This window comes from Calliphora vicina, chromosome 1 (genome assembly GCF_958450345.1).
Source record: "Calliphora vicina chromosome 1, idCalVici1.1, whole genome shotgun sequence".
Classification (NCBI taxonomy): domain Eukaryota; kingdom Metazoa; phylum Arthropoda; class Insecta; order Diptera; family Calliphoridae; genus Calliphora; species Calliphora vicina.
Window position 1 is genome coordinate 82082725 of NC_088780.1, and position 21117 is coordinate 82103841.

At 31.1% G+C, this 21117-nt stretch overlaps 1 protein-coding gene across 1 annotated transcript; it reads right to left on the reverse strand.

The window, feature by feature from the left end:
- Nucleotides 1-31: 31 nt before the first annotated feature.
- On the reverse strand, nucleotides 32-20815 carry LOC135951148 (protein PF3D7_1417600). The gene is made up of 7 exons (XM_065500737.1): nucleotides 19699-20815; nucleotides 7052-15784; nucleotides 6788-7000; nucleotides 4379-4446; nucleotides 1470-4329; nucleotides 77-1391; nucleotides 32-35 (listed from the first exon to the last, which is right to left on the reverse strand). Exons 1-7 carry the CDS (start codon nucleotides 20813-20815, stop codon nucleotides 32-34), a joined length of 14310 nt encoding a protein of 4769 aa, XP_065356809.1.
- Between the last annotated feature and the right edge of the window lie 302 nt (nucleotides 20816-21117).

Below are 21117 nucleotides of genomic sequence, written 5' to 3' on the forward strand. Positions count from 1 at the left end.
ACTTCCACTTCCATTACTGCTGCTGTTGCCTTCATCTGGTGTTGAATCATTTCGAAGAGCATCGCCTCTTTGCAACATAATAGATCTTTTTTGGGCCAAAGTGTTTTCCATGCTGGTGGCAAATTCTGGTGAGAGATTTTCGTCATCTTTTCGATTAGCTTCAGCTAGCCTTTTTCTATAATGTTGTCTATAGACATTTTGAATTCTTTTAGCTGCTGCCTCTTGCACCAAATGTTCCAAAGATTCATTTATTGCTGCATTTCCAAACGACACCTTATTTATGTCATCATGAGGTATTGATTTGCCATCACTGGCGATGCTAGTTTTTCCCAATCGTTTTCGCGTTAGATAACCTCTAGCACCAGCTTGAATTTTGGTAACTGCCGATACTATGGTGGATTCAGTTTCGGTAGAACTGTCACCATTCTCGACTAGAGCAGTGCTCACATTAAAGTCGTCATATTTTTGAGTTTTTGATTCAGAGTTAGTGCCATCAGAATTTGCTGCGGCTTTGTCAAAACAATCCGAATCTGCCTCCGACAAAGAGTAGGCCATCATTTTACGACGAATATTTTCTGCAGTATCATCGTCCAAACATAAACTGCCACTATTGAGTTCGTAATCGGGTGGTTCTATGTATTTGATGGACTCATCAATTGTGACATTTTTCAAAAGAGATTTTGCATCACCATCGCCTGCTATTGTATGAACCCGCTTAAGTGAACCTTTAGATGGAAACGTTTCATCGATGTCAATGTTATCTAGAAAGTAAAAGTTGTCATCTTTATCACCACCAATAATAACTTCAACGTCACTTTGGCCTGAGCTTTCGCGAGTTTCTTCTCGGTTTAACTTATTGATCACGATTCCTTCTTCATCTGTGTCTAAATTATCCATAGGTGCAACTAATGGTTCTTCAAAGTTGTAGTCTTTAGGTTTGTCTAAGTTTGATACTTTCGTTGTAGAATCTCGACGTTGTTGCATTTTTGTAATGGCCATTTCGGTTTTATGTAATTTAACAGTTTTTGTACTTAAACTATCTTCAGTATCATCAATATCCGATGAAGAAGAGGTATCCGTGTTTACAGCTGCCTCAGTAAGGACTTTGGCATCTCTAATGCTGTCCGATGTATTGTGCGGTCTTGATGCTGACTTTTTAATGCAGGGTTCTTCTAGTCGTTCATAGGGAATTTCCGAATCACATTGCGCCTTTTGAGAATCGGTAAAGTCCGAAAGGATTTTTGTAATTTCTGCAATATCTGGAGATGTAAATTTAATTTCTTTGTTGTGATGATTTACTACATCAGAGTAGTGACGTTCAACGTTTATAAATTGATCAATAATACTTGTGTACTTGAATGCCTTTTCGTTTTTATAGGCCAATTGCTTTTCTAAATGAATTTAGTGTAGGAAGAAATAATTAATTAAAGAAGTTATTATAAATAAATATTATAGAACCTATAACGTACCGTTAGACGTAATCTCATTCATTAAAGTATTTGCTTCTTGTTTAGTATGTTCAGTATTTGCATTTTCAATTATGCCTGTTCCAGTTCCTATTACTGAAACTGTATCTTTAGAGATATTAGTTGATGGATTATTTGCCAAGTCTACACTATTTCTACTACGATTAGATACAGGTGCTGTTGGGCTTCTACTAAAGTTGTTTGCATCAATGGTTTCCAAATTACTACTTGAGCCAACTAAATATTGTGATGGATTGTTTAATTCAACATAAGCTTCGGTCTCTTCAAAAGAAATTTCTGATGTCGTTTTTGTCAATGAATCGTTAGCTATAATTGGTTCATCACCAACAAACCAATTAGATTTCGATGATTCTGTCTTTGTTTCCAAGTCTGAACTTAATTTGGATTTTTGTTCAATAAAATGTTTAAAAGCTCTTTGTATTTTTCTGGCTGCTTGGTCTTGGATAATCTGATTGGTTTTAATGTTTTCCTGGGACACTACAGATTGAATATCTTCTTTGGCGGGAGCTGTTGGTTCAAAATAAAAGTGGCCAATTGAAAGGTCATGCTTAGTTTCATTAATTTCCCCAGATTCTTCTTTCATAACATTGTTAATATCAAAGCTAGTTACTGTATTAGTGATACTATTGCAATTAGGATTGGTAATTTCGTTATTAATACTTTCAATTTTGGAACTATTACTGGATTTTAGAAGTTCATTGCTTTTATTGTTGTTCTGGTTTTCTGTATTCGTTTCACTATTGCTCGAATTTTGATTCATATTGTTGATGTATCTGATATTTTCAGATACATTTGTCTCAATTGATTCACTGTCATTAGAATTTTTGTTATTAACTTTGATATTCGCATCTGTAATATTACTTATGCTGTCCTTGATCTTTTCTATAGGATCGTTTATATCACAATTGGCTGGCAAAATGTTAATGGTTTCAAATTTCTGTTTTTCTGAATTGCTATTGCTCATCGTTGTGCCTGAGTCCGTTTCATCAACAGTTTTTGACAGATCGTGTGTTTTATTTTCAGAACAATCGATATCATCCTCAGTACTATTTAAATCTGTTTGCAGTATAATGACATTAAGGTGTTCTTGTACAATTGATTCTTGTTTGGATTCACTATTAATATTGTTGCTAGATGATTTAGTTTTATTAATATATTCATTTCTATCACTACCGATCGAAGAACGATTATTTCTATGTTCTTTTGAGATCGATTCACTTTCATTACCACAATCATCGGAATTTTCAACCAATTGTTTAATTTTTTTTTCACCAGTTTCTTTATAATTTTCAATTTCTGTAGGCTTTTCTTGTGAAATAACACGATTAATTGATGCAGTTACAAATGCTTCTTTTTTTAAAATATTATTTTCTATACTAGCCTGGTCTTTCAATTCATTACATTTGGTATTATTTACTTCGTCATGAGATGTTGAATTAGCATCGTTATCAATATTGTGGAATTGATGGTATTTCTTGTCTGGGGTTTCAACTGAATTTTCAGAAGTATCAATACTTTCGACAGCTTTTAAAATTCTTTTTTGCTTATATTGACGATAAGCTCGCTGAATACTCTTAGCAGCAGTTTCCTTCAAGTCTTCGTAAAATGGATCATTGTTTGGTGGAGTAGGAGCTTGTTCAATGATGTGTTCATAGTCTTGTATCTGTTCATTTTGTGATTGAATTTCCTTGCTAACCATTTCATCTATGGCAAATTCGTAAATTCCCCCCTGTGTTTCATGTCCGCTGTTCAAATTTGTTGGCGTTGCCTTTAAATATTCACCATTGTGTTTTTCATCTAGAAATTCATCTGAAATGAAAGAATTGTCTTCTTTGGAGCCTGTTGTCCAACTTGTACTGGTAGTGTCGCTGATTTTCTCCAAATTGGCTAGGAAATCATCATCAATTGAGTGTAATAGGTCTGGAGGTTTTGGTGTTTCCGATTCACTAAGTTCTATAATTGTCTGGAGCATTGGCTCGGGTGTTAACGAATATTCACTAAATTCATTCAGATGTTCGTCATTGTCGGAATTGTGTTGGGAATCGTTTTCGATTCTTAGCCGTATGATTTCATCAATGGTATATGTAATATCTAAGTCAACATCATGAATATTGTATTCGAATTCATGCAAATCTTGAAATAATTTTGTTGGTGTTTCGGCATCCAATAGTGGTTCAGCATCTGCACACTCGACGAGGTTTAATTTTGATAAACTGAGTTTCTTATCGTCTTTAATGAATACTACTTCAGTATTAGGTTTAGTCGATGACTCTTCTTCTATTGATGTGGCTATCTTAGTGGTATGCACTTTGTTAGATTCGCCCATGTTTATTGTAAAAGAAGTTGGTTCTTTATAGGATTTTTGATTTGAATGACTTGCCTTATCATTTGATACTGTGTCAGGTACACCATAAAAATACCTAGGTATCCGTTCAATATCTTTTGGTGGATTTGAATCATTAGATGTGCGGTATATATTGTGATTATTGGTGGGAGATGATTCCATTTGTGTTATGTTTTCTTTCAAAATTTCGGGCTCAACAATATCAATGATTTGTTCTTCGTTTTTAGTGTCAGCTAATCTTGCTTTGTTTATTTCGTGAACGGAACCCGTCATTGTTTGTTCTTTCGGTTCATTTTCTTTATAATCGTATTGACTAAGTGGAATGCTATTATTCATTACATATTCTTTCCAAAACGATTTCAAATGTGTTTCAGCAAAACGTTGACCAGAAATACTTCCAAGGAGACCTTCGTTAAAATTTCTAATTCTACCAATGTTAAAATTTTGATTGCCAATAAATGTTTCTGGGGTTTGAATGCCAATATTATGTGTGGTATCCTAGCCAAATAAGAATGTGACTGTTTAAAAATGTTCAACTTATTAATACCTTACCAATATATACTTGTTCGTTTGTATGTTCTCCCTTAACATCAGTATTTGTTTGTCCAGTAATTTCTGAAAGAATATTATTTGGAGGGAAATGTTATTGAAGTAAGTAATTATTTTAGACTGAATTACTTACAAAGACCTCCTCGGTCAACAATATACATAATTCATTTTCAGTTTTAACGTTAATGAAAACAAATCGCTTACGGACATTATAGTACAAAGATTAAATGTAGCAATCAGTTCGAAAAACCTAAATATTTTTCCAAATGTATTTATTTAGATCATATTTTTTATACTAGCTCTCTAAAATATATCAAATTTCGGTCATAGACTCTCAAAACATATGTATATATCGGTTTGTCTGTCTGTCTGTTGAAGACACGACCGGTATAAGTATTTTTGACTGGTTAATATGCGTTAAATATGTCCATTAATAAAAGTTTAGGTTATGGAGCGCTCCCAAGCATGAAAAATTCATTCTATTCCTTTTAATTTTGAAAACTATGGCATTCCTATAGCATTGAAAATTATTACTAATTTCGTTAATTAGTTTATTACATTTCGATTCCAATGCGAAAATAAACAACTATGATGATATATTCGACTATGACGAATTTTATATATCCACCACCAATATAATGCTGGCACTAATTTTTTTTACATTTTGTATAAAAACATTTATTTTGATCAGATTTTACCTATAATATTCAGTACCAACTTTTATGGATACCACTATTCAGGAAGATATTTTTTCAAAACAAATTGTTCTTTTACAATAGGAATAACGTGTGCAAAATTTCAGTGTTCTATCTGGAGAATATTTAATATTTCGATGTGTTGCAAACGGAGCGATAAATCAATATACCCCCCAATTTTATGTTTGGGTGTGGGTATCAAAATTAAATATCTGTCACACAACAAAAGTTATGGGCTCTTTCAAAAAATTCATAATAATTTTCATAGCTATAGGGTTCAGCTATAGGTTCAACATTAATCGTTCGTGCTTGCAAATGATCCTTTACCTACTCACCAGATTTTATCCAAATAGAAAAACCATAGCTAAAATATAAAACGGATTTACTCAATAATAATGATCTTAAGAAACTAATTTTGGTATAAAATTTTAATGGTTTAAGGATGTCAGAAATGTATTTAAACATCAATGGATTAATTGAAAAACATTGCTAATTAGACGAAATAAGAGAAATATTTTAGCACATGTGAAGAAAAAAATGAACGCTGAAGCGTTTAGGCTTCATTTGTTTAAAAGATGAAAGAAGATACCCAGGGAGAAAAAAAACGACACGACAACTGGTCTTTGGTGATGCGTGGTTCCTTAGGTGTAGCGACCGGTTCTAGCTCTAATTTCAACATGGCAATGTTCTAGGAGGGGATAAATAGATAGGTCACGGAATAAACCTGTTCAGTTTTGGACACTGGTCACAAAATTAGTGTAAAATTAATAGATAACTGTCAACACACACATGTCACTCAGTGGTTTAGAATTTTTTTTTGAAAATTATTAGGTATATCCGGAACAATTGGAGACAATTTCACGTGGTTGGAGCTAAGGCGATTTCGAGTTGATTTGCAGTTGTTCTGCTTCCTAGCGCTAAAGTTGGACACCTCGGGTCTCAATTTTTTTGAAAAAATCGCCAAAAATCCATTTATGATCCGAATGAGCTGAAATTTAAAATATAAATAGTGCCTAAGAAGATTTAGGTTTATTTGTTTATTTTTTTTTTAATTTTGCTCATCTTTATATGTTTTTTAAGATGTGGCGGGCCTACGGAGGGTCGTTTTTTTTAATGTCATCTATATAAAATTTTAAATAAAATAAAAACAACTTACAACTCCGTAGGTCCGCCACATCTAAAAAAACCATAAAAAGATCGAGCAAAATTTAAAAAAATAAATAAATAAACCTAAATATCTCTTCAACTAATAAGGATAACCAACACATGTAAGCATATTTTTTTTAGATCTTCTATATTATCTATCCACTACATATTTATATTTGAAGTTTCAGCTTAATGGATTTTTTAAAAAAAAATTTAGACCCGAGGTGATCAACTTTGAGAGGCAATGCTAAGAAGCTGAACCACTGCAAATAAACACGAAAATACCTTAGCTCCAACCACGTGAAATTTCGTAACAATTTTTCCAATAGTTCCCGATATACCGAATTATTTCCAACAAAAAAAAACTTATCTAAATCACTATGTGTCATGGCAATTGTCACTAGTGTGTTTAAATGAATTGCTTTCCGCTGTATATCTAAAATTTCATAATTATTTTTTCGTATATGATTGAAAGAACGAATACAATATTTGTTCTCATTGCTTCTATTAGAGGAATAATGAGGCTTATGGAAAGTTCATGGCCGACTATTGTTAATTTAACTAACCTTGATCAAAGTTTTCATGTTTAATTTCATTATCAATTGTGGTTTCAACGTTCGCTGTATGGTTTGATAAATTTAGTTCCGAACTTGTGTCCATAGTTTTGTCCTTTGTTATTAGTTTAGTTTCATTTAGAGTATCGATAGATCTTGTTATTCCATTGCCATCAGAGATCATATTATTGTGGTCATCTGAATGTGTTTCTTTTAAGGAAGTTTCTTAAAAAAAAACAATAAATTATAATATCAATTAAATTCATTTGAACATACCGTTACATATTATTCCCTCGCTCTTAGAATGGGTTAAAGAATCATTATTATTAATATATGGCGCATCTGCTACAACTTGAGATTGATTTGATATATCTTGTAACTCAGAGCCCATCACTGAACCTTTTAACTCATTTGATGTCAAAGTAGAATGATCCTTGATAATATTAAGATTTTTTGATTCATCAGCAGCTAGTGGTGTTTGATCGTCAATTGAAATGTGGGTATCTTTATTTGTAATATTGTTATTATTCGATTCGTTGTTAATTTTTATAAGTTGTTCAGAGTTTGGAATATTGGGGTTTGAATCAATATTTACAATTTCAGCTGATGGATGCAATTCATCATTGTTTGTAGTCCCAGTTTTTTCGTTTTTTGTGCTGCTATATGATAGATCTTCATGTATATTACCGACATTTGATACATTTAATTTATTAATTGCAGTGTTTGAACTTTCAATTTCTTCTATATGTTTTGTTGTAGACGAATCATGAACTAATGGATTGGAAACTTCTGTTTTCGCTTTGTTTTCTAAAGGAGAGCTTTCAGTATTTTCATTTGCATTAGTTTCACCATCTTCTAATTTAATTGTAACATTTTCATTAGTCTGTGCTGAATTTTGTTGTTGAACCTCAATAATTGATGGCTGAAGTTTATTCATGTGTAAATCCGAGGTCTTGCTTCCAACATTTGATTTAATGCCTGAAAGTTCTGGTTCTGAAGGCAACATTGTAGATGAAATGTTGTTTTCAATGTCGCTGGAGTTTACCAGAGAGGATTTTAATTGATAATCTTTTGGATTAGCTTCTCCTTCTGATGCAATTTCCTTGTTCAAAATATGCGTAAGTGTTTTTGAATTGTTTAAAATGGAACTATTTGTTATAGAATCTGGTTGTTGAATCATCTTACTTTCATTTGAATTCACGTTTTCATTAAATTTTGAAATTTGTTCGTCTTGGATTGTAAACAATTTTTGGTTAGATTTTTTATCATCGTTTTTATCTTCTGAATTGGAACCATCGTAATTGCGAGTTTCATCTTCCTCTGACTCTAAGGATATTTCGTTATTTTCTAAATTTGTGTCGTTCTTATTGTCATTGTTGGAATGTTGAGCATTTTCGTTGTAGGAATTACTATCATTGTGAAACTCTTCGCTGTTTTTACTGCCAGTAGTTGAGTCTTTGTCCATCTTTTCATTTGTATTGTTATCTCTATCATGTTGATTATTATTATACTGTTCATTTTTTGAGCTTATTTCAGAATTTGTGTTCAGTTCGATTTCGTTATAATTTGAATTTTTTACCTCATTTTCCATTTGTTTTGCTTCAATTGGCACAACATTGCAATTCAGGGATATTGAGGTTTTTTCATTGAGCTTTTCACAAGATTCCTCGTGTTTTGAAATGTCTTGAATTACTTCATTATCCTTTTTTAAATTGTTTTCATCATCATTTACATTTTTATTAGTAATTTCAAATTCATTCAAAACCTTAGAGGAACATTTATCATCATGATTGCTATCAGATCCGGTTTCTTGTGTTTCTAAATTTAGCGGTTTTGGTGATTGCGGTTTTTCAACTGTCTCTATAACACTGGTCATTTTTGCTTTTGATTCCAGTTTTGGGTCACTATCATGCGTTTGATTTTTATTGTCACTTCCAACTGCCTCATCTGCAGAGTTGGTGGTATCAATTTGTTCATATTTTGCTTGTATAGAATAGGAATTCGAAACATTGCTTCCCTTATCTACACCATCTAAATGTTTTTCTGGAGCTGTTTCTTCAGTACTTGTACATTTTATTTCAAAAATGTCTGACTGTTTTTGTGCGTCATCCTTGCATGTTGTATCTTGTTTAGTTAACGATAACTGGCTACTGACTTCGCTACCGGTAGAAGTTGCAATATCCTCTTTTAAATCATCTGCAAACATTTTCTTTTCGCCATCATCATTATTTTCAATTGCAGAGGAAGATGAATTTGAGGCTGCTAATTGATGTTTTGTGTAAACTGTATTTATATTTTTGATATCACCACTACTTTCATTAGTAGCAGTATTCTGCTCGGCATGCCTTTCGATTTCTAATTTATTTTTTGAATCTACGTTACTACTGGATTTTTCTTCCTTCGAAGTTCCAAATTCTTTTTCAAACGATCGTTCTGACTCATTCTCACTTGATAATGACTTTGATTTTTCATAATGTTTTTCTTTAATGTCTTTCTTTTCCGTGTTTTCAAATTTGTCTTTATTATCACGTTCATGGCTATCATTTAGATTTTTATCTTGAATTCCATTTCTTGATTCCTCTAATTGAGGTTGAGCATTATCGTTAGAACTCAGTGAGAAAAGCTTTTCGGTCGTACTATTACCATCGTGTTCATTCGTATCTGTAGGAGAGGTTTCAATTGCAGTTTCTCTTTTAACCCGATCTTCTGAAATAGTAAATTCTTCAGAAGACTTTTCAGAATTTATACCGCTATTATTTGATTTTTCTGGCTGTTTGTTTGGAGTCTTACTGATTATGTTATTATAATCCATGTATTGGGTATCAACTTCAGTATAGCTTGGTATCTTATCTAGTGTTTCAGCTTTAATGTGTTTATTGGAATTAAGTTTTACATCGCTTTCATTAGGTTTAACTGCACTCCTAACAGTTGTTAATTCCTTAACTTCATCTAAGTCCGATTTTGTATCCGATATTTGTTTATGTCTTTCCATTTGTGTTTCATGCACACACCTTTTTGTGATAAGCTCCTCTGCTGTGTTAACTGTACTCCTAACAGTTGTTGATTCCTTAACTGCATCTAAGTCAGATTTTGTATCTGATATTTGTTTATGCTCCTCTGTCGTGTTAGCATTTAGGTCATGTTTCGCAATAAGATCATTAGCAGAAGAATTTTTACCATTCTCTTGTGCTACATTACCACTACCAGAAGTATTTAACAAATTTGTATCAGTTATGGAATCATCTGTACCTAAGTTATTCATATTTTCTGCCAATTTAGTTTGCAAAGTATCCATTAGTTTTTGTTTAACTTGTTCCTTATCTGTTGATTCAGCCGATTTCAAAGTAAATGTTTTATCAATTGCGTCGTCAGTGATGATGTTATTATAATTTAATTCGTTTATAGAGGATCCTTGTGGGATTTTTTCCTGGTCACCTTTTTTAGTTGGTTCAGCTATATTATCATTAGCGTTGATGGGATTAATATCATTTGTTTCTAACTCAGTTTTGGAATTTTTAGATAAAATCATATCTTGATCGGTTATTTTGGTAGAGTTATCTGGATCATTAACAGTTTCCTGTTTAATTGTTTTATCAACAGATTCACCAGTTATATTGTTACTTTCAGACAACATCATTTGCAAAGGTTCTTGTAATGAGTTTGATTTATTTATTGTAATTGAATTTTCGGGTTCGTTCATATTTTGACCTTTGTCAGTTTTTTGGACTAAATTTTCAACATCAGTTTGTGATATTTCTGACTCAACTTTAGGTTTTATATCTTTCTTGTCTTCTAATATAGTAGAAGACATTTCTTTGAATTCAGATGCATCATTAATGACAATTTTATCATTGGTTTTATTTAATGGTTTATCAAGTTCATGTTTTTCATTTGTCTTGATATCATCTGTTTCACAATTAATTGACAAATCATCAATAATATAACTAGTTTCAATTTGCTCGGTTTGTAAAGTTTTTGGCAGATTTGTATTTTGTTTCAATTCATCGTTCGATTGAGGTTGTACTTCTGATTTTATGTCAACGTTTTTATAAGTGTTTTCCTGCGATTCAGTAAAAGTTTTATCAATCGCATAGTCAGTGATGATATTACTATAATTTAATTCGTTTATAGAGGATCCTTGTGGGATTTTTTCCTGGTCACCTTTATTAGTTGTTTCAGATATATTATCATTAGCGTTGATGGGATTAATATCATTTGTATCTAACTCTTGATCGGTTATTTTGGTAGAGTTAACTGGATCATTAACAGTTTCCTGTTTAATTGTTTTATCAACAGATTCAACAGTTATATTGTTACTTTCAGACAACATCATTTGTAAAGGTTTTTGTAATGAGTTTGATTTAGTTACAGTATTTAAATTTTCGGGTTCGTTCATATTTTGATCGCCTTTGTCAGATTTTTTGACTAAATTTTCTACATCAGTTTGTGATATTTCTGACTCATCTTTAGGTTTTATATCTTTCTTGTCTTCTAATATAGTAGAAGACATTTCTTTGTCATCATTAATGACAATTTTATCATTGGTTTTATTTAATGGTTTATCAAGTTCATGTTTTTCATTTGTCTTGATATCATCTGTTTCACAATTAATTGACAAATCATCAATAATATAACTAGTTTCAATTGGCTCGGTTTGTAAAGTTTTTGGCAGATTTGTATTTTGTTTCAATTCATCGTTCGATTGAGGTTGTACTTCTGATTTTATGTCAACGTTTTTATAAGTGTTTTCCTGCGATTCAGTAAAAGTTTTATCAATCGCATAGTCAGTGATGATATTACTATAATTTAATTCGTTTATAGAGGATCCTTGTGGGATTTTTTCCTGGTCACCTTTATTAGTTGTTTCAGCTATATTATCATTAGCGTTGATGGGATTAATATCATTTGTATCTAACTCTTGATCGGTTATTTTGGTAGAGTTATCTGGATCATTAACAGTTTCCTGTTTAATTGTTTTACCAACAGATTCAACAGTTATATTTTTACTTTCAGACAACATCATTTGTAAAGGTTTTTGTAATGAGTTTGATTTAGTTACAGTATTTAAATTTTCGGGTTCGTTCATATTTTGATCGCCTTTGTCAGATTTTTTGACTAAATTTTCTACATCAGTTTGTGATATTTCTGACTCATCTTTAGGTTTTATATCTTTTTTGTCTTCTAATATAGTAGAAGACATTTCTTTGTCATCATTATTGACAATTTTATCTTTGGTTTTATTTAATGGTTTATCAAGTTCATGTTTTTCATTTGTCTTGATATCATCTTTTTCATAATTGATTGATAAATCATCAATAATATAACTAGTTTCAATTGGATCGGTTTGTAAAGTTTTTGGCAGATTTGTATTTTGTTTCAATTCATCGTTCGATTCGAATTGTGGTTCTGATTTTATGCCAACGTCTTTATCTTGCGACTCGCTAGTAACATTTGTTTTAATTTCAGTTTGACCGGATTTTTGTTTAAATTCATCCTTCGGTTGGAGTTGTATTTCTGATTTTATATCAACGTTTTTATAAATGTTTTCCTGCGATTCAGTTTGATTTGAAACTTCAAGTGTATCATTGCTATTTTCCACATTATTATTATCGTCTGGAAGTGCATTAGCAACATCATTTGTTTCATTACAATCAGAATGTGGTATTATGGCTGTATTTTCAATAGATTCGACTTTAGATTGAAATGTTTTCTCATTTGTATGTTCAATAGCAGATTCGCTTGTAATTGATTCAGATTGCTGTTTCTGGGATAAATTTTCTGAAGTCAAATCAACAGTTTGATTTACTGAAGTAGTCTTTTCTTCTAAATCCTTTTGGGTAGTGCCTGCATGTCTATTTTTATCGACTGCAACTTCAATACTCAGATTATTATCTGATTGTTGTTCTGTATTCAACTCCACATTATCAGAATTATTATTTTTTTCATGCACAACTGCTTGAAAGGATTGTTGAATATTTTTAGCTACTTTGTCATTAGCAGTTGGTTCAATAGAATTTTCAGTTATACTAGCTTCATGCTTATTTTTATCTACTGTTTCATGTTTATCATTCATCTCAGTTGGGAGAGATTTTACTCTTTCAGATTCACTTTGAGATTTGATAGATTGATTATCGTCTTTTAAGTCATCTAATGCGTCTGTATTTATGTTTTTTTCATCCAACGTCATAGTTGTTGGGCTTTCATGCAGTTTGATGCCCTGAATAGTTTTATGAATTACTTCAACTTTATCATTTAAATTATTCGACTCTTTTACAGATTTAAAAGCTTTGAAATCAACTTCATCATGTTTCGATTCATGTGATGGGCTATTATCCTTAATTGTATGCAAATCTTTTAGTTTCGTATCCTGGTTATCATTATCAGTATTTTCTTCTGCGACACTAGATTCCTTCTCTTTATTCATGTCAAGATTTCTCTGTAGTATATCATTAGAAGTCTTATTAATTTCACATAATTTGGTTTTAGAAACTTCTTCCAGTTTATTATCCATTTCATCTTTTGTAGTTGTTGTTTCGTCTGAATCAAGTAGAGGTTTCTCAGATTGTGATTTGAGGCTTACATCTTCATTTATTGAATTCTTAGTATTATTATCGTTCATATTTAAGTCGCCTTGGAAAGTTTCTTCTTGATTTAAATCCATTTCATCTTTAACTGTTTTATTGATGATGACTTCATTTATTACATTCGACATATGTTCAGATTTATCAACTTGGTTTTCTAATTTTATGTCAACATTTGTGTCATTCAAGTTATTGGTTTTCATATCTTCAATCAATTCATTCTTAAAAGTTTGTTCAAGTTTATTTTCCGTTTCTATTTCGTTCACTGCAATATCATGTTTGGTTTCAACATCTTTTCCTTTTTCGTGTAGATGTTCGTTTATTTCAGATTTGGGTTCGAATTCATTACCAGATTCTTTGTCGTGGGTTATATCCATTTGCTTTTCTAAAAAATTGCTTGTGCAACTTTTGGTTTTATCTGACACTACTTCGGAGCTTTTAACTAGATTCGTATCGGTTTCATTTGATTTTTCTAAAGTGATTTCTTCAGATTTTATTCCAATAATTGTAGCAGCATTATTTTTGTTATCCAATAGGTTTGGATTGGCTATATCCTGTTTAATCGAATCATCATCCTTTGAATCCTGTGTGTTATTTAAATTTATTTCTAATTTATGCTCTTTTATTATCTTATCCATTTCAGTTCTTGTATTTATTTCGTTTTTATCAAAATTTTCCTTAGTTTCCGATGATGGTATCTCTGCATTTTCTTTTGAATTTGAGGCCAAAATTGCACCTATTGTATCGTTTGTATCCACTTCAGCAGATTTTTCTAAAGTGATTTCTTCAGATTTTATTCCAATAATTGTAGCAGCATTATTTTTGTTATCCAATAGGTTTGGATTGGCTATATCCTGTTTAATCGAATCATCATGATTTTCCTTTGAATACTGTGTGTTATTTAAATTTGTTTCTAATTTGGGCTCTATTGTATTTGATTCATTTTTATCAAAATTTTCTTTAGTTTCCGATGATGGTATATCTGCATTGTCTTTTGGAATTGAGGCCAAAATTGCACCTATTTTATCGTTTGTATCCACTTCAGCAGATATATTTTCATCGTCATCATTTATTTTGGGTCTTATAAGTTCGTTGTTTAATTTCGAACTAATATTTCTATTGAAAGAATTGTTAGCTTGTGTTTCAGGTTTCTCAAAATCTTTTTCCACTTCTGAGACATTATCTGTATTTGCTGATGTGACGTTTTCTTCGTGTTGCTCGGTTTGCGATGTATCATGTAAATTCATATCTTGTTTGTCGTTACCAGTAGTTTTATTTGCCTCACTAGTTTCGATTACCGATTTATTTTGAGTAGAATTTGCAACATCAAGTTTCTTATTTTCATGCTCATTAATTTGAGAAACTTTTTCTAAGAATTCAGGTTTATCATTTATTTCTTGATTTTTGAATTTATTGGAAATATTTGCATCGTCGGCATTTGATTCCATATTAGAATCTAAACTGCATTGGTTTAAATCATTGGTAGATTTGTTTATGGAATTTTTATTGTTTGAATCCATTTTAGTTTCAAAGATTTCTTCTAATAAATCAGATTTATTATTTTCCATAATTGAATCTTTTTGTTTATCATGTTCAGTCTCATTTTCAATCGAATCTTTGTTTCTATCTATCCTTTGCTTTTGTTCTTCTGTAGTTGTTTTACCTTCGCCTTCATTCTCATTTGCAATCGAAACATTCTGTGTATCAAGACTTTGTCTGTGTTCAATTTTACTGGATTTATCTTGACCTTCAATCGTATCTTCTTTCTGTTTATCTAAAATTGGTTTTTGTTCATTTTCTGATATTTCGTTAATATTCTGTATGTGAAATTTATCGACTATTTCTGAGATATTATCGGCAGAGCCACAAGAAGAGTTAGTTTGTTCAATTTCATGGCATGTTTTAATTGTTTTATTGTTTGTCGTGCATTCCACGTCACTAAGTTTCTTATCAAGCGATTCGGAGGACTTATTAACTAGTCTCTTAATGTTATTAGTGCTGTGAATTAAAATTGTATTGGCTTCTTTTGCCAAATTAAGGCTGCTCTCCTTTGTTATTACTTCGGTTTCTGAATTTAGTTCAGATTCTGAAAACAATTTCTCCTTATTTAAATCTTTATTAAGTTTGTCAATTTCAGCATAATGAATACCGCCGGATTTTTTTGGTAATTCACCCATTTCTGACTTTGAAATAAGCTCTTTGTCATTAAGATTCTCCATATGGTCATTGCCAAATGTTTCGGCATTTATTGAACTTACTATTACACTATCAATGCTGCCATGTTCGTTGGATTTTAAAAATTTTTGAGATTCTAGAGTTGATTTACCTTCCAAGTCATTTCTCGCTAAAGGATTTTCACCTGTCTCATTGATAGATTTTAATTCTTCATTTTTTGAAACCGCAGTATTATTCATTAGTTCAGTGGCACCTGAAATTATAAATTTGGTAAAAATCAATTACACGATAATGACAATAGCTTAAAATATTTAACAAAATATATAATTTTACCTAAGATCATAAACAGGGCAACCAAAAATAATGTTTTATGCGCATAAAATATGCCCTTAAAAACGTAAAATATGCTCTTAAAATGTAAAAAATATGCACTTAAAAATAATTGGATATTGTATGATTTCAATGTTACTTATATTAAAAAAAAAATTTAACTCATAAATTAAAATTGGTTATTATAGGACTATATTTCGATTTTAGTAATTTTGACAATACATGAATATAGTTTGATTAAATTTATTTTAGTATATTTAGCAATAAATTACTGTGTGTTTACTTAAGTTTTCAAACTAAATCTTGGTTTCAGATTTAGGTAGAGTTTCTTAGACAATCTTAATCAAATGATTTGTATCATCTATTAAAATGCCTAATACTTCAAACTTTTTTTTAGTAATTAGTGGTATAACATTTTACTTTCTCAATCCATGTGTTCCAATGTTTATAGGATCAGTAGGGAGAGGCTGTTCCGCATAAATTTCTTGAAACATTTTTATTCTACATAAAGCTTTAAAACTTTTTTTTTTATCATTTTAATAATGTCTATGTCTAAACTCTAATTGCAATTGATTTTGGAGAATTTATTATGTATGTTGATTAACATCTAAATAAAAGTCCAAAATTGAAATAGAATTATCTGCGGCAATTAAAAAAAAATTTTGTTGAAGTTTTATCATGAGGACTGAAGATACCATGACATTTCCTATGTTTCTTCATTTCTCATCCATTGTTATGTCTATCGATATCCATGTATGTATGTGCAATGTACAACATTTTTTTTGGGTCACACTAATGTGACCCAAGTGACAAGAATTTCGTATATGGGCAATTCCATATCATCGTACGTGACATTTGTACGCCTATAGAGTGGAATAGATTTTGCAAAAATAAGAGTATCTGAAAAATAATTTGGTGTTTATGTTCCATTCAGAGGGTACTATATTTTAAAATAATAAAAACTTGTCCAAAATATTGAGCGAAATAAGGGTATATCGTACGTGACATAAAACGGAACTCATTTTGAGGTACATGTAGAAATATGCGAAAATATTCGAATCGTGAGAGGCGTTATGTTTTCTTTTAATTTCTTACACTAAACGAAATATTTTTCCTTTACAATCCATCATGTTTATTTAAAAACAATCTTTGGATGATTTTATAATAAACAAAATTTAATATCGTACGTGACATACCGTACGTGACAGATTTTTCTCTTATAATAAAACAATATATATTCTGTAAATATATGTATACAAAAACTAAAAAAGTGAATAGAAAATATATATTCAGTTTCAATAAACAATTTGGCAAAAAAAAAACAATCAGAGTCAAATTCATTTCATACTACAAGCTAATTGGGAGCCTAGTTTTCGCCGCAATTTTAGCCTAATACACACCTAAAACATTAAAAAATTAAATATAATCAGTTTAAACTATTATTTTTGCCAATAAAATGTTGTAATAAGCTGTGACCTAGCAAAAAATGGTGCTTCCTCGGAAGCAGGTTAGTAAGGCAGACAGCACTTGTATACTGCTACCACTTCGCATGAAAGATTACATGATTTTTATATGGGATTCCTTGCGTAGAGGCTCTGCATAAGGAATCCAAAATAAGAATATTTCACAGCTTTAAAATTAATCTGATTTCATCGAATTAAATATGTGCAAACAATTGTGCACATAGATTTTAGAGCTGCTGAGAAGCAATAAAATCTTACAGACCCAGTGATTGCCTAACAAGAAGCGCTGATTTTTTCTAAGTTCTTCACCACCTATACGAATAGCTTAATGTATGCTTTCTAAAAACATTTTTGTAAGGCAATAATTTTAGGATGCAATTAATGTAGCAGTAGAAGATTCAGTAATCATATTTTATGCTTCCAAATCCAGAATATTTTTTGCTGGGAAATACTTTCACATAGTAACATTTTATTATTTTGTTCTATTCAAATCATCTTGAAAAAAAGTTTCAAGGGTTTTTGTGTTTTCAGTCGTGGTAGCGATTCTCGTGGAATTGCCCATATGGGACATTTCATGTCATTTCCATTTATATTGGATAGTAATTCAGACACAATTTTTCAACAAGATCGGTCGAGAACTCTCTGAGTTAGGGAGGGGTCAAAATTTGACTTTTGTCCATGCAGGTGTTTTTTCTTATCCATGTAACTTATTACCTATTGTTCTTAGCAAAATGTGTCCCAAATAGATAGCTCTTTCTTCAATCTTTCGAAAAAAAAGCATTTAAAAAGAAAAATAAAAAGTGTTTAATATTTTTTTCCGAAATCAAAAACTTTTTGGACTTTTTTTCAAAATGGGCCTTTCTTATTTTTTTTTTAGCTCAAATAAAAGCTGAGATATTTTTTTTATGAAGACCTTTTGGTCGCTTAGAGCGATGTGAGTTCGGTATCTATCAAAATAAATGTTTTTTAACTCAAAACATACAAAACATTAAACACATTTCTTAATTTTTTATAAAATATCTTGCAGCATTAAAAATATTAGGTTCATCTGATTCAGGCGATAAGGGTTTGGGGTCTCCACACTTACTCTGTCAATTCACACTTTTTAAAATTTTGAAAACTATTATCGTTATGAGTATTATTATTCGACCAAACCTCTAATCCACCACCAATCGAAATTAAGCCTTAACTGCAAAGTCATCCTGTATAAGACAGTCTTAAAACCAATTTGGACATACGGAATAAAATTATGGGAAGCAATACCAGTATAGATCTTATACAGAGGGCACAATCCGAAATTCTTAGAACCATGACGGGAGCTCCATGGTTCATAAGAAACGAGAACATCCACAGAGACTTAGATGTAACCTTGGTCAAAGATGAATTCAGAAAAACTCGTGAAGCTTATTTATCAAAATTACATCATCATCCGAATCCCCTCGCAAGGCTACTTACAGATGAAGGCCATTATCTTAAAATATATGTATATAAGTGACGTTATTAACCGTGTATGTAAGATAAACACAAATATTGCAAACTAACGTTTTGTTGCAAGAAAAGCATGAAGTTCGTCTTATACATGATTTTGAACATCGTTGAACATATTTGTCTAACATGGTATTAAACTTTTAGCGTATTTGTAAATGCGTCAATCATGCACTGCCTGACTTCAAATTAGCCACGTTCACTGACTTTGTTTTCGAATGTTTTTTAACATTATCAATACTTGAATTATTAACTTTAACGTTATTTTTTGTATTTCTTTAACAATAAAAAACTTCATTCATTACTTTTTTAAAAAAATAATTCGATTAATTTTAAACGTGTGATCGAATTATTCGAACAAGTTAAAATCTCTTATTCGAATTATTCGTTTCATTCGAATAAGAGAAAAATCGAATAATTCGAATACCCTAATGGTTACCTAAATACAAAAATGGTATAATTTTTCAATTCTATCGATAGATTTTTTTAGATGTTTCTCCACATAATTTATGATAACTCAATATAACACTTGTAAGAACATACTATTTTCTAAAAATGAGTGAATTCACTTAATTGTGAATAAATTAAAAAATAATTAATCGATTTTTATGATCGATATCTCATTTTGTTGCCTTCAGTTAAGTGGTTAGTGAAGCCTTTTTTGCTGTTGACCTGTGTAATTGATAACCCATGTTGTGTGTTGTTTTCAATAACAAAATGTATTGATTAATATGTATTTGCTTAAGTTTCTTCCTCTCAGTAACCTTTATTTGAATAATTTAATTTATGGCATATCTTGTACATATGTATATCTATTTATGTACATATGTATTTCAAATAAAATTCTAACATTCATAACATTTCTAATTATCGTTAACTATTATCTTACCTTTGTCAATTTGTTGGATTTCCACATTCCTTTCAGGAACGTTGGCATTCCTATTATCATCTACATCTTGGTTGTTAGTAGTGGCTTCGATCTGCGCATGTCCATTGGCGGATTGTTTCAAATAATCGGAAATATTTTTATCGTCATTTTCAATTTGAACGCCTTCAATAATAGTCTTTGTCAGAATGCTTTCGCTTGTACTCGGTTCAGATGTTTCACGACCCGATTCTGTTGCTGAGAGTAAAGCTGTAGATGCCGATGTATATGAAACATCTTCGGAATTATTTTCTGCTTCATTTTGATTTATTTGCAGTTGAGGCACTATTGGCATTTCCTCTGTTTTTGTAGTCATCGAATCTAGGTCCAGTGAATGGTGGTTGGAAGAGATTCCCTTAGTTTTAGTTATGGTTGATTTTCTTTTTAAATAACGACGAATATATGTTTGAATTATGTAAATGGCGTTCATGTACTTCTCGGAATAAATTGAATAATTTTCAGACATCTTACTCACATTATTACTGTTTGTATCAGCGGCATTTAAGGTCTCTGACTGAAATGCTGAGTCATTGTTCTGAATATTGTGGATAGAACTAAAATGTTCAATTTGATTGCTATGTGCATATGCTTCGCCAAGTATTCTGCCACAAGTACATTTCACATACGGTGTGAATAGGAAACGTTCTTTATTCATAAAATAATTTTCATACGCCGAGTAATTAATTTCTTTTGGTTCAGCTTGAGATTCAGTACTTGTGACTGCTTTTATATGTCGAAAGTACTCCACAGCAAAATCACATAAATTTTGTGGTTGTTCCCTGAGCACAGCTTTTATTAATTCTTTTATAAGATTTGTAAGACCTTCGGGAATGATGGAGTAAACTAAGGCGACAGGAACCTGATAACGTTGAGGATTTTGTATATAGGAAAAATCATATTTTCCGGAACTATTTTCAAAACTCCTAACAGCATAATTTTCTTTCTGAGGGAGACGAGACGAGAAATAATTTTCGGCAAAATCGTAAATATCTGTTGGCTTTTCCTTAAGAATTTCCCGTGTAAGATCTTTCATCAGATCTCGAAGACCTGCTGGAACTTGAGGTTTTGTAATAGTTGACATATTTTTGTTGAATTAAAAGAATCCTTTTTCACTTTAATAATTTCTATATATTGTAGTTTTCGCTTTGAATGTTGGATCAATAATAAGAAAAAAATTACTGTCAGTAACCAAAGTGACCGTCTAAAATAAAAAAGAAATACTGTTGCCCTCGGCAACCAATAGCCAAAACAAAAGTTCTCATGAAATTTTAAAAACGATAAAAATTTCTAAATAAACACTTGTTGATGAGTCGTTTAGAGACCGATAAATTTGGTTACGTTGGAAACTACTGGCAGTGGTGGTTAACGACCTCTAAACTTGTA

Coding starts and splice junctions, on each gene's coding strand:
- LOC135951148 (XM_065500737.1), bottom strand. CDS start 20,815: ATGTCAACTATTACAAAACCTCAAGTTCCAGCAGGTCTTCGAGATCTG. Junction 4,330..4,378: donor AACAAGTATATATTGGTAAG/GTATTAATAAGT, acceptor TTATTTGGCTAG/GATACCACACATAATATTGG. Junction 1,392..1,469: donor GAATGAGATTACGTCTAACG/GTACGTTATAGG, acceptor AAATTCATTTAG/AAAAGCAATTGGCCTATAAA.